The sequence below is a fragment of the Molossus molossus genome, unplaced genomic scaffold, assembly GCF_014108415.1.
Source record: "Molossus molossus isolate mMolMol1 unplaced genomic scaffold, mMolMol1.p scaffold_m16_p_13, whole genome shotgun sequence".
NCBI classification, from domain to species: domain Eukaryota; kingdom Metazoa; phylum Chordata; class Mammalia; order Chiroptera; family Molossidae; genus Molossus; species Molossus molossus.
In genome coordinates this window covers 49,077,663-49,091,126 of record NW_023425348.1, presented here as the reverse complement: position 1 = coordinate 49,091,126, position 13,464 = coordinate 49,077,663, and the positions used below count along the sequence as shown (strand labels likewise).

Below are 13,464 nucleotides of genomic sequence, written 5' to 3'. Positions count from 1 at the left end.
AGCCCACCCATTTGCTCTGGCATTCCTCACCGTGAAAGACTTGCAGCATCCCGTTCAGGTCAGGAGCTTGGAATACTCTTCCTTGTATCTTGGAGACATTTTTTGGCTTCATCAGAGTGAAGGTTTTAATCCTAAGGATGACAAAAAAATAAAAGATCCCCATGCCTCTGACTTTTTGTCTCTCCAAAACCATGGCTTTTTACTATTCATCCCAATGAGCACATGAGTCTTGTTTCTAGGACCCCTGGCCTTGTAGCCGGAAGAAAAGTGCTTAATCCACTTTCCCAGTGAACTGCTGTTTGAACGTGGGAAAGCATTGACCACTCAGAAATACAGTTCACTCCTTTCAAAATGATAACTATCCTCTCTTTCTCTAATTTCTAAAAATCATATAAAATTATATGCACTAGTAGATTTCTTTACCGTGCCAAATTTAGTAGCTTGAAATAAATTAATACAAGGAAAAGTCATGGCATGGATGTAAATAAGCGGGAATAAGACAAGAAAGTGAGGTTGCAGAACCTGACTTCCGGTGGTTTGATGTATATCAAGTGTGGTAATGTTGTCTGGGTAGGACCAAGAGCTTTAAATTCTACTCCCCAGAAAGGGAGGCACCCAGAACAATATCCAAGATTTACTCTGGGGAAAAAATATAACACTTGGAAAACATGACATTATAAAGACTATACTAATAGTGGTCAGAATGTCATATGCTTGGAAGAGACTGATGTAGTCACGTAGGGGAGCAAATTTAGACACAAAGATGATGCCCTTCCATTCTGGCCTCAAAAGTATGCGATCAAGATGGATCAGTTGTTTACAGAAGGGTCAAGATAATCTTTGATATTCAAGTCTGTTTTGGGTAAATAATGAGAACCGCACAGAACGACCTTATCCCTTCTATTGCCAGAGAAGGACCTTAAATATAAAAGAGTTGTCTCAAAATCTGGGTGCTTATGAGGCAAAGATGACATGACATTCCCATGATAATTCAATCACCTATGAAATGCAGAAATCTGAGTAAAATACAGGCACACTGAGTGAATAAAATTTATGAAGTCACATAGGTCTGATATTGCAATATATTATCCTTAACTGCTAGTAACCCAAAGTCTTCAACTTTTCCCAAAGTAAATTCCCTACCATTGAATCTGGTTCCTTCTCGATTGTTATAGAACACTCAAATCATGATAGGTGAACAGAAATTTAAGATAAAACTACTTCTTAATTTATCTGCCTTGAACAATAGTTTGCTCTAATTAACCACCAGATAACATTAAACAATTTAAGCCTCTTTTCACAGCACAAAAAAGAACATCTCTGGTCTTCCACACCTACCTTTTCATGATGCTATTCACATCCTAGGGAGGAAAGAGAAAACATGAGTCAAGAATAAGTTCTCCTCACTGATTAAGCTTCATCACATCTCCACAAACACCCTGATCTGGAGGAAATAGAGATGGTCCTAACGTGAGAGTGGATAGTAAAGACAAGACACAGGTCAATCATTTCAGAAGAGTCATGTCGAGTTGTAGGGTTACTGAAATATAGAAACAACTTTGACCCCTGTGGAAGTATGGCTTGAGCTTCCAGTACCTGGAGATGAGACATATTTAGGAGAAAAGCATGAGGTCCATGATATTTTCACCATGTTCACAAGGTGCCTCATGAGATTATTTGAAGAACTCATGGTTTTTTCATTTATCAATACACATGTGAAGTGGTGTACTGTTACTTGAGCAGCATTATGCCCTAATTGGGAAAATCAAAGATCAGTAGTTATAGCTTTCCTCAAGCAGTTTACATGGCTTCTGCTGAGGGTACAAACTAATAAATATACTAATGTCAGTGTTTCTCATATCTTGCTTCTTGTTTCACCTACTATCTCTCATTGATCTTATCCACACCCTTAAATTCAGCATGCATGTATGTGTAATTTATTTCTAAGAACTTATTTTTACTCAATTTTGTTTCTTAAATGTACGTTTATATAATCCCAAGTAAAGAAACCACAAGAACCAGTAACTTAGGATGTTTACTATAGAACTTACTATTCAGGAAGCAAATTACCTCCTCTTTTAACACCATTGTCCATGTCACAAGTATCCACTCAGTTGTTCTAAACAGTACAACATTTACTGGATATTAATGTCTAACAAAATAGTTTAGTCCATTTGGTTAACTGTTTTTAGTTATCGGAACTTCTTTATCATCATAGGTATATTTTGTTGAACAGATACGCACAAATATCTTTCATCTCCTTTGTCTCAGATTTTTTGCATGGCACAGAAAACTAGGCCAACTGCTAGGTCCAAGGATGCAAAAGCAAAACAACAAAAAATTGTTTTGCTCTTATGTATTTGGACCTTGTTTTGGTATCTCTCAGACACACACACAAAATTAAAACTAGATGAAGTAGAGAAAAGGAATTTTGTGAACTGTAACTTTAATGAAAGCATAATTCTGAAGCTCAAACACCATCATCAGGATCTAGTCTATGTCATTCTCCAAATTCTTTATACGCCCACTGTGTTAATTTTATCCTCAGTTCATAGAAATAAACAAGTATCTCTCATATAAATTTTCCCACAAAAAGGTAAGTGGTCTTCCCAGTTATATAAAATATTCTAAGGCCTGCATAGTGTTGGTCCACATTAGAACAAGTGCCCATATATTAAAAGTATCAATGAGTCAAGCAATATTGGAGGCAAGTATACATACTTTACTGAAATTAATTTCATATTAATCTGTCATAGATCATAATAAAATAGGATGCAATTTCTAAGTTGAGCCACCACCACAAAAATAAAACATATTAAAACAACATTTTTTACTGGAAACATCTGTTCAACTGAAAAGAAGATGTACAATGACAAAGACAACAATGATAATTGCAGGTGACATAAGAAGCTCATAACACAATGTAAATTAAATATAACTACATTGACAATTGCACTAAATGTTATAGTCTTAATTCACCAATTAAAAGACAGAGATTGGTGGACTAGAATAAAAGTAATTTCAATTTCTGCTATCTACAAATGGCATCTTTTGGATTCAAAGACACAGATATTTCAAAAGTAAAAAAGAGAATCTTAGATAAAATAGTGGACTAGGGAAACACTGTGCATGTTTCCTCTCAATACATCAACATTATAACTACATTATAGAGAAATCACCCTTGAGACCCACATGATGATAAACTGAAGACAACTCCTTTATCTAAGGATATGAAGACTGGTGGGAGGGTGGAGATAAAACTGGCTTGCAACACACCCATGTGTGGAGATTAAGAAATGGGATAGCCACTCAGTTGGAGGGCTATCTTCCCCACCGATGTGCCTACAGCAATCAAGGCTCAACTATAACAAGAGAGCACAGACAACACATACAGTGTACACCCCTACAGAACATGGTTACGATGAACGCAGAAACTGCACCTCCAGGCCCCAAGGGACACACACTACATAAGGCCTCTCTGCCAAGAAAGAGATGCAGCAGATAATACAAATATATAGAAATAAACATAAAAAGGCAGCCAAAATAAGAAGATAAAGAAACATGTCCCAAATGAAATATAAGGACAAAATTTCAGAAAACTGACTAATAAAAATGGAGGCAAAGAATCTCCCACATGAAGAATTCTAAACACTCATTGTAAAGATGGTCAGTGAACTTAGAGAATGAATAGATAATCTCCCCGCAAACTTCCGCAAAGAGACACGAACCATAAAAAGGGAGATAGCATAGAAAGACCCAGTGATAAATAAAGAATACCAAGAGAGAATCTTAAAAGCAGCAAAGCAACAGCAGTTAGTTACCTACATGGAGGCTCCCATAAGATTATCAGCTGATTTCTCAAAGGAAACTTTGCAGGCAGAAGGGAGTGCAATGAAATACTCAGTTACAAAAATCAAGGACCTACAATCTAGATGACTCTACCTAGCAAGGCTAGTGTTTAGAATTGAAGGAGACAGAAAGAGCATCCCAAAAAGAAAAAGCTAAATGAGATTCTTACCACCAAACCAGTAATACAATAAATATGAAAGATACTTTAAAGAAAGAACAACAAATAAATAATATAAATAAGAAAACCATCATGGTATAGAAGAGGTGACCAGCATGATAAACTAGCTCAACCTAACTGGCATGTATGGACTCTTTCACTATGAATACACAATACACATTATTTTCAATTTCATATAAAAAATATACATATTGTATTTTAGACCATAAGGGAACTGTCAATACATTTAAAAGATTGAAATAATCAAAGATATGCTTTCTGATAAGAAAGGAGTTAAATTTGAAATATGCAGCAGAAGAAAAAGTAAAAATCACCATGTCTGTAAATTAGAAAACACAGTTTCAAATATTTCAATGGTTAAGATGAAAGTACCAAACAAAATTTGAAAATAAGTTGTATTGAATCAAAAGAACAAGTAAATAATCCAATAGTAAAGAATATAGCTAAAACAATACATTTATATCATTAAAAACTGTAACAAGAGACATTATGTCAGACTAGTGGCAAAAATATCACTTTCAGGAAAGGAAAAAGAACAGTAAGTTAAACACAACAGAGACAGCAAAATCATGCAGGCAAGTGCATTTATACATATACATGAAGCAAACTATAGAAGTCAGAGCAGAAATCTATGATATAGAAAGGTTAAAAGTAAATAAATAAATAAAGCAATAAAGGTTATTCTTGAAAAGCATCAACAAAATTAACCAAATGTAACTAAATTGACCCCTCAAAATCAATAAAATCAGGAATAAAAATGGGTCATTACTGTAAATACTGTAGAAATGAGAGACTCTAAGAAATTATGACTAATTACATGTTTACAAATTTGACAGCTTAGAATGGATAAATTTCTACAAAGACATAAATCATCAAACACTGACTCAAGAAACATTAAAAAAAAAAGAAAACTTAATATAAGTAATACAATATTTTGAACCTTCCCATCTCTCCCCACCAAAAATCATAAGAGTGAGATGGCTTCACTAGTGAATCTATTGAATAATTAAAGAATAAATAATAATAATTCTTCACAATTGTTTATTCATAAAATTTAGAAAGTAAAGAAAAATCTCAACTCATTCCATTAAAAAACAAACAAAAAAAGAACACCTAGGATCTTGAAGAGGTATATGCAAAAAAAAAAAAAAAAAAATTAGATTAGATCAAGTGATATAGGGCCTACTGAATATATTTGGACACAATGGATCTTCTCCCCAGAGTCACTTTTGCACTGTAGTTGATACATTAATAAAATTAGATTTTCGCTAGCTATTCATGCATTTAATTATTTCTAGAACCTCTGAAATAGATGCAGGGAAGGGTTACTGCAAGTCCAAAGGAACTTCAGTATCATCACCAGAAAAAACACAGCCACATAGCAGAAGAGGAAACTTAGTCTTTATTTTCCTCAAGTTCACATACTGGGGCTTATTCCCGAGTCTTACCTGCATCATCTCTAGTGTTGACCCCTGCAGCCGATTTTCCAGATCTGAGATGAGATTTTTCAACAACTGGCTCTGCTGGACCAGCTCACACTCAGTCTGAGCCAAGTCATTGAGAACATCTGTCTCCTCCTCCTTCAGCATTTTCAGCATCTTCTGCTCCTCACTGTCCACGAATTCTCTCAGTTTTTTAAAAGAATCCTGGATACTTTGCCTATCATTTTCTATTAGATCCTTTAAGAATGAGAAAAAGAGAGAGGGAGTCAGGCATCAGGCAGAGGCTGGGGACAAAAATAGAAGTATTTGATTCGGATGTTCTCAGAGGAAAAGGAGATGGAAGCAAGGAAGGAATTCTCGTGGAGGCTGATATTTCCTATTATTTCATCTCCATCACATTCCAAAATAATGTCTTCAGTTCAACATTAATGAGGCTAGTCAGAACCAAATAAGGCCACCTGGGTGTGTCTCAGATTTCACAGAGCTGCCCAGGACAGTCATGCCTCCCTCTATTACTCCTGTCCCCCATCCTCACCCTCTTCCTAATGTTGAGCACCAGAGACAGAGCCATGAGCCATGGGCAATTGTCTTTCCCTGCAAGAGTTACAGGCATAAAGTAATGACAGAAATGAATACAGAATGCACTAGCCGTCCTCACCACAGTGTCTCTCAATGAGAATAACCAACCTACAGATATCTCTGTTACTTTGTGACATGTTCAATGCAAGCCCCACCCCTATCATGGGAAGAATAAAGAATGGCTAATTAATGAAACTGGATATATCAACCATCAAGAAAAAAGAAGGAAAGGAGCTCCTTGTGACTAACAACCCAGGTCCTGCCCAGATTCCTGTGTGACTTTCTTTGGAAGTGTCTTCTCCTACCCTCCAGGAAGTTCTCTGTTTTTCGAGGTCGGCTCCCATTTGCTCAGCTTTCTGCTGTTCCGCCTTCAGTGATTTAAGGCCTTCCTGGAGGTACTCCTGTGAGAGAGGAATTGCACTGAGGTCAAAGTATTGGCTTTCTCGGCTTCAGAAGAGAGGATACATGGGGAGGAAATCAGGTTGATCTCTAAAGAGTCTAGAGTTTACAGAAATGGTGAACTAGCAATTACAATCTGTGATTTGAAGGAAACCTAGTGTGGTGAATATGCTCTTTAAGATTCAGATGATAGAAGTCACCATTCCCATGTCAAGAAAAGACTCATCATTCTCTATGTCCTGGAAGAAGAAACTTGATCTTGTGGTAAAGAAAGAACTTAGGTCTTGATCCCCCCAGTAGCCTTGTTACCCCTGCTGTCCAAAGGGAAAATGACAACTTTACTTGGGCACCAAACCTCTACCTATTAGGACAAGGTATAAAAATATGTACTTTTGATTTAGAGTCTGCTCATCAGAAATATCCTTCAGACCTTGGAACCTGAGCATAGAAATAAAAGTGATCACAGGCCTCGGGATATGGTGGCAAGGTAATGAGAGTCAAATGCAAAGTGCAGCTTTCACATCAAGTACTATTTTGGGCCCTGTCTTTCCTGAATCCTGGTCTGTTACCTTGTACTCCTGGGCAACCTCCTCCATGAGGAATGTGTGGTGACCACGGTGCTCTTGAGACCGCTCGCAAAGCCAGCAAATGATCTTCTCTTCCTCCTTACAGAACAGCAGGAGTTTCTCTCCATGGCGCACACAGAGATCTCTCTTTTGGTCCTTTTCTGGGCTACACTTGACCTTCCTAAGCCTCTCCACTATATTGGACAAATGCACATTAGGGCGCAGATTCCCAGGCTGGTAACTTAGTCTGCACACTGGGCAGTGGCTCTCTCCTTCCTGGCCCATCATGGACAATCTGTTGTTGGTAGTGATGCAGGCTTGGCAGAAGCTGTGCCCACAGTCCAGACACATGGGTGTTTTCAGGAGATCCAGGCAGATGGGGCAGGTTGCCTCCTCCGTTATGTTCAGCAGGACTCCTGAAGCCATTGCAGCTGCTCCCCTGCTCCTACCTGTTCTGGTATCCAAGGTTCCTCTTGCTCATATATTTCAGCCTGATGGGAAAGGTTAAAGGGGTGCAGAATAAGAAGAGGAGGAATAAATGTCACCAATTGTGTACAAATCAGGGATGGGCCATGAACAAATATACAATCTTAGGGTGATTACCACTGCCCCACCACTCCAACTCTACTGGAGTGCCTTCTGCCCCCAAGCCCCCATCCAAATCATTGGGCCTTGTCAGCCATCATACAGTTTGACCCTAGAGCACCAGGCTCCAGTGGCTATGTGGAAGAGGGTGCATTTCGATGCCCCATGGTCTGAAGCAATGGGATATACAGTTTTGGGTGGGCGACCAGCCTCCAGGGACTGCTCAGAGAGCAGAGGGAAACAAAGTAATTCATCTTTTGCGGAGGTAGGCTTCTCTGAGCTGTGCAATTTCACCCACATTAACCCCATTTTGTTCCCTTACAAATGACATGTCAGGAGGAGGAAAAGAACTTCCTCCTTTATCACAGTGAGGACCCTCACTTAAGGCTCCCCAGAGGCAGTGATCCTGGAAGCTCCCTCCTGTCCTGGATCTTGTAGCTAAGCTAAGTGAGTCTGTGTCCTGTCAGCCAAGTGAGAGGGAAGGGCTGCCCACATCTGAAATGTCCTCAGGTGGTCAGCCAGATGCACTGTCACAGAGTGGTGGCACCTGATGCTGACTGTCAGAACCTGGATTCAAAGGACTAGATGACCTTTTTTCTAAATGGAGGGCAAAGATCAAACTTCATTAAGTGGCATTTGTTGAGTAATGTCATCTAATATTATTTAACACAATCTTTGTAGTCTTCACATATTAAAAATGAACCAGGAATATAAATGTCAAAAATAACTTTATGAGTCAACATGAATGGCCACTGGTTGATTAGATATAACATTATTTCTCAGTGTTGTTTAGAGATGAGATTAGTATTTGGATCTTTGGACTCATTAAAATAAATTGAGGGCATAAGCAGCACAAACAGGCGGAAGGAAAAAGGGGCAGGGCTTCCTTCTGCTTTCTACCTGCCTGCTTGGTTTGGGATATAGGTTTCCTAGGACTAACACCATTAACTACCCTGGGTCTCAAACTTTTGAGCTTGGACTAAATTTCAGTACCAGATTTTTTGGGTCTTCATTTGCAAACAGCAGGGCCAGGAACTATTCAGATGCCACAATCACATTAGCCAATTTCTGATAATTAACCTTTTTCATTTATGTGAAGCCTATATGTGGTATTCATTCTGTTACTCTGGACAACCCTGACTAATATGGAATGAAAAATTCTAAAATTATGTGCTAAGTGACACAGGTAAATCATGATAATGACCATGACTCAGCTGAACATTGCAATTTCATAACATGTGTGCCTAATAATTACTTGGTCACTTAAGGGTACAAGGAGAATGTTGCACAGGTGGGAATGCACAATGTCATCCTTAATTTAGTAATAGCGGGTCTGATAAGGAGAAGCAATATAAAATGAAAAAAAGAGAGAAGGGGGGGGAGAAAAGGAGGGAAGGAGGGAGGAAGAGAGAGAAAGAAAAAAAGAGAGAGGGAGGGAGGGTGAGTGGGAGAGAGAGGGAAAAAGGAAGGAAGGAAGGAAGGAAGGAAGGAAGGAAGGAAGGAAGGAAGGAAGGAAGGAAGGAAGGAAGGAAGGAAGGAAGGGAGGGAAGAAGGAAGGAAGGGAGGGAGGGAAGGAGGGAGGGGAAAGAAAGAAAGAAAGAAAGAAAGAAAGAAAGAAAGAAAGAAAGAAAGAAAGAAAGAAAGAAAGAGAAAAAGAAAGAAAGAGAAAAAGAAAGAAAGAGAAAAAGAAAGAAAGAGAAAAAGAAAGAAAGAAAGAAAGAAAGAAAGAAAGAAAGAAAGAAAGAAAGAAAGAGAAAAAGAAAGAAAGGAAGGAAGGATGGAAGAAGAAAGAGGAAGGAAGGAAGGAAGGAAGGAAGGAAGGAAGGAAGGAAGGAAGGAAGGAAGGAAGGACGGCCCAGCCCAGATGGTGTGGCTCAGTTGGTTGAGCATCATCCCCATGCACCAAGAAGTCACTGGATGGATTTTAGGTCAAAGCACAGGCCCAGGTGGTGGGCCGACTCCCAGTGAGGGGTGAGCAGGAGGCAGCTGATCTTTGAATATTTCTCTCATAAGTGTTCCTGTATCTCCCTTCCTCTCTCTGAAAAATCAATAAAAACTTACATTATAAAAGAAGAAAGAAAGAGAAAAATAAGTTTTAACTGAGTGATTCAGGCTGAGGTGCAGCTCATTCCTGGAGAAAGCTATGTCTTTAAATGAGGAAGAAGTAAATAAAGACACACCACTTCTTCCCTACTTTAACTCTCTTTCTCATGAATCTAAGGATCTTGTTGTCATGACACTTCTTGTGGTATCTTTTCAGGCGATTAACACCAACAAGCATCTCATTATGTTATATCAAATGTATGGACATTCTTCCTATGTGCTTCTGCTGTTTCTGATCTCTCAGGTGACCTCTGTTTCTGGGTGAGACATGGACCAAGAATAAGATGAGCAAGCTTAGTGATTTTTCAGGAACTGCAGTACATCTTTGGGTTTGAACTTGGAAAACATTTGGGACTAGTAAATACAAAAGAAGCTCCAGAGCATGGTCATTGTCACACTGTTAAGGCTCACAAACCCAGAGAAGACAGAGCACTAGGAATTCATGAGACCAGACATGATGAAATCCTACATCATTATACTTATAGGTGTTAGATTACAAAACTTCAAAGTACTCTGTGACTTTCTGCTTTCTTTTCCAAACTCTCTCCTTTTGTTCCTGAGCAGAGCCAGGCATAGCTCTCTTCTCTACTAGTCTGTGCAGAACTGGTCCAGAAGCCTGGGCTGTGGCACAGGGAGACTCCAGAAGCTCCTTCTCTAGGGCTTTCTTGCAAGGATTTTTTGGGATTTACTAGTCCCACGTTTTCCAAGTCAGGAATAAGGATTACTCCTAAAGGTCATAACTCAGTTAGTGTACCTGGGGTTAGAAAATGAAAACACATGATTAGAAGGCAATATGAAGACTGTAGTGGGGAGCCTAGCCTTGTGCTGTCATTAGTGATCTCCTGCACAACCCACCTTGCACCTACAACTGCCAGTTTCATTTGTTACTTATGCCTCATATCTATTAGAATGTGTTGCACTGAAAGAGTGATACGTAGATATAAAGATATATCACTGTACATATAATTTTAACTGAATTGAGCATCTAGGTGATAAATCATGCTTCCTATAAACTATTCCTAATTATAACAAATTTCTCTGTCACATAATGAAATTCAGCTCTTCTTCTGGTATTATGCACATATCTATGATTCTCCTTTGAAATTTAAACCAACAATTTCTCATATCTTCTGTTTTCTTCCTAAGGCTCACTGGGATTTGCGTTTACTGTATCTCCACTATCATGCTTTAACAACATTAACTTTTACTTTGCCCCAAGGATTTCTCAAATAAAAAATATTAACTACACATAGCCCAAAATAAAAGATATTTAATCTTGTTCTTCTATACGCAAGAAATGTCCTGTCTGACCTGAAAACACAAAGCCCAGAGGAGGATTCATTTTCCCTGCAACCCAGAACATAATGTGCTGGAATGTGGAGCATGTCAACATCCTCAGATCAGGTGAGGAAGTGTGTGTGTGTATGTGTGTGTGTGAGAGAGAGACAGAGAGAGAGAACTAAACCTGGAGGCACCAGAGTGTGAGAAAGGCAGTCAGAGTCTATGGTGTACAGACAAATAGACATGTGGAAGGAGGGAACAATACTGAAGGATTTTCCTAGTCTTATGATTTTTTTTAAGGCAAATATCAATTGGTAATAGGTGGAAAGTTAAATCTCATTTTGCAATATACAGATTATTGGCTGAAAGAGTACGTAATTTCAAATTATTCCAGGAACTAGATAGTGATAGAACATTTTTAAAGGGGAGATCAGTGGCAGAAATGGCAAATTGTATAGAAAAACTATAATGAAATCTCTGAACTAGACTTATTTAATATAGATGACAAGATCTATATTAGGGTTAATAAAAATTGTCATAGATTTCTTACCCTGAAAAATGCAGGGTAAATATTTTATTTTAAAATCAACAAAGTTAAATCACTGATAAAAACAAACAATAATCAACAAGATCTAGACTCCTGGGATTTCAAATTGGTGGCGGGGTGAATAGAAGCTAAACAGACCATCTCCCAGGACCAAACTGGAATTAAAACTAAAACAAAGACAAATCGTTGGGAAGAAGCAACAGAAAAGCAGTTTGCGAGGACCACATAACCAGGGACACCGAATCGATCCTGGTGGAATTGCAAAGGTGTGAGAGTGGGGCTGGGAGCCCAAGGACAGCAGTGGTCTTAGCTGTGAGCAGTGCCCTCAGGGTTAAGCTCCCAAGCCTGATCCACAGTGCAGAGAGCCGGGACAGAGCACTAAAATAGCCATAGCTCCTCAACTTGGGCTCTGGCAGAGGGAGGGCATATTGCACTGGAACTGTTTTGAAACATTCAGAATTTGGAGGGTGCTCAGAACTTTTGCTGAGTTGCAGCCACAGAAGACTGTGGCCATCTTATTCTTTCTGAGGGCTCTGAGGAGAGGCAGTGTTCCCTCCCTCAGAGATTGAACCACATCCAGGTGGGCCACTGAAATGAAAATTGAGGCTCATTATCAACAACCATCTGCTACACCCTCTGGAAATACCTTTACTCTGAAAACCTCAGGGAGTTTTTTATTCAACTGAGAACCCAACAGATCTTCAAGTTACCATGACAAGTAGCTTCCAGGCAAAAAGCTAAAGAATAGCAGAACCATTCCTGGTCTTGGAACTCTACCAAGGAAAGTAAGACTTGACAGTAGTGGTGTTTAAAGTGGGTCCTCCCACACTCATCCAAACCCAGCAGAAGGAGCCACAAACAGCATAACACCAACACCTACAGAAAAAAATTTGGCAGACTCCAAAATCCACTAAGATAGCCAAAATGGTGAAACAAAGAAACAAATCTCGAATGAAAAAAGAAGAGACCTGTACCAAGGATGAGATAAATGAAATGCAGTTAAGCAAGTTAACAGAGCTAGAATTCAGAGCCATGATCTTGAGGAAGCTCCAGCATGAGTAAGGACATTAACACCAGGAGTAAAGACATAAAAACACTGAAAATCAACCAATTGGAAATGAAAAAACACCAAGTAGAAATGAAGAATGACATGGCAGAAATAAAGAACACAGTGAAATGACTAAACAGCAGAGCAGAGGAAGCTGAGGACCAGATCAGTGAATTACAGACAGGGTACAAAAAAATCAACCAATCAGAAAACCAAGAGAAAAAACACAATTGAAAAACAGTAAGACAGTTTAAGGGAATTGTGGGACAACTGGAACAGTAATAATATTCGCACCATAGGAGTCCCCAAAGAAGAAGAAAATGAGCAAAGGTCAGAGAATATATTTGAAGAAATAGTGACAGAAAACTTTCTTAATTTGGTGAAGGAAGAAAATATTCAAGTTCAAGAAGCACAGAGAGCCACAAGTAAGAAGAACCCAAACAGGCCCACACCAAGACACATAGTAATTAAAATGCCAAAAATTAAAGACAAAGGGAGAATCCTAAAGGCAGCAAGAGATAAGCAACAAGTTACCAACAAAAAAAAAAAAAGAAAGAAAAAAAACCCATAATGCTATCAGCTGACTTCTCAACAGAAACACTACAGGCCAGAAGGGAATAGCATGAAGTAATCAAGGTCCTGAAATACAAGGATCTGAATCCAAGACTACTCTACCCAACAAGGCTATCTTTCAAAATAGAAGGTCAAATAAAGAGTTTCCCAGACAAACAAAAAAACAAAAAAAAAGGTCAAGGTTATACATTAGCATGAAACCACACTGCAAGAAATATTAAAAGGACTGCTGTAACTAGTAGAATAAATAGAAAGAAAAATATAACCACATTAAACATAAATGGCAGTAAATAAGTGCATATCAATAATCACCT

At 38.7% G+C, this 13,464-nt stretch overlaps 1 protein-coding gene across 6 annotated transcripts in view; it reads right to left on the bottom strand.

The window, feature by feature from the left end:
• The window catches only part of LOC118628341 (tripartite motif-containing protein 5-like), a 131,603-nt gene that overhangs the window by 30,352 nt on the left and 87,787 nt on the right, over positions 1–13,464 (bottom strand). Inside the window, exons 10-14 of one of the 6 annotated variants that reach the window (XM_036259226.1) lie at positions 7,463–7,504; positions 6,354–6,449; positions 5,476–5,706; positions 1,339–1,361; positions 31–131 (exon numbers count right to left, since the gene is read on the bottom strand). The exons of 1 other annotated variant lie outside the window; for it this stretch is intronic. In XM_036259226.1, coding sequence (XP_036115119.1) covers positions 31–131; positions 1,339–1,361; positions 5,476–5,706; positions 6,354–6,449; positions 7,463–7,504 — 493 coding nt within the window. Of the gene's footprint in view, positions 1–30; positions 132–1,338; positions 1,362–5,475; positions 5,707–6,353; positions 6,450–7,016; positions 7,505–13,464 lie in introns of those variants that run through there. 4 more of the 6 variants (XM_036259228.1, XM_036259230.1, XM_036259227.1 and 1 more) reach the window with 4 other exon arrangements.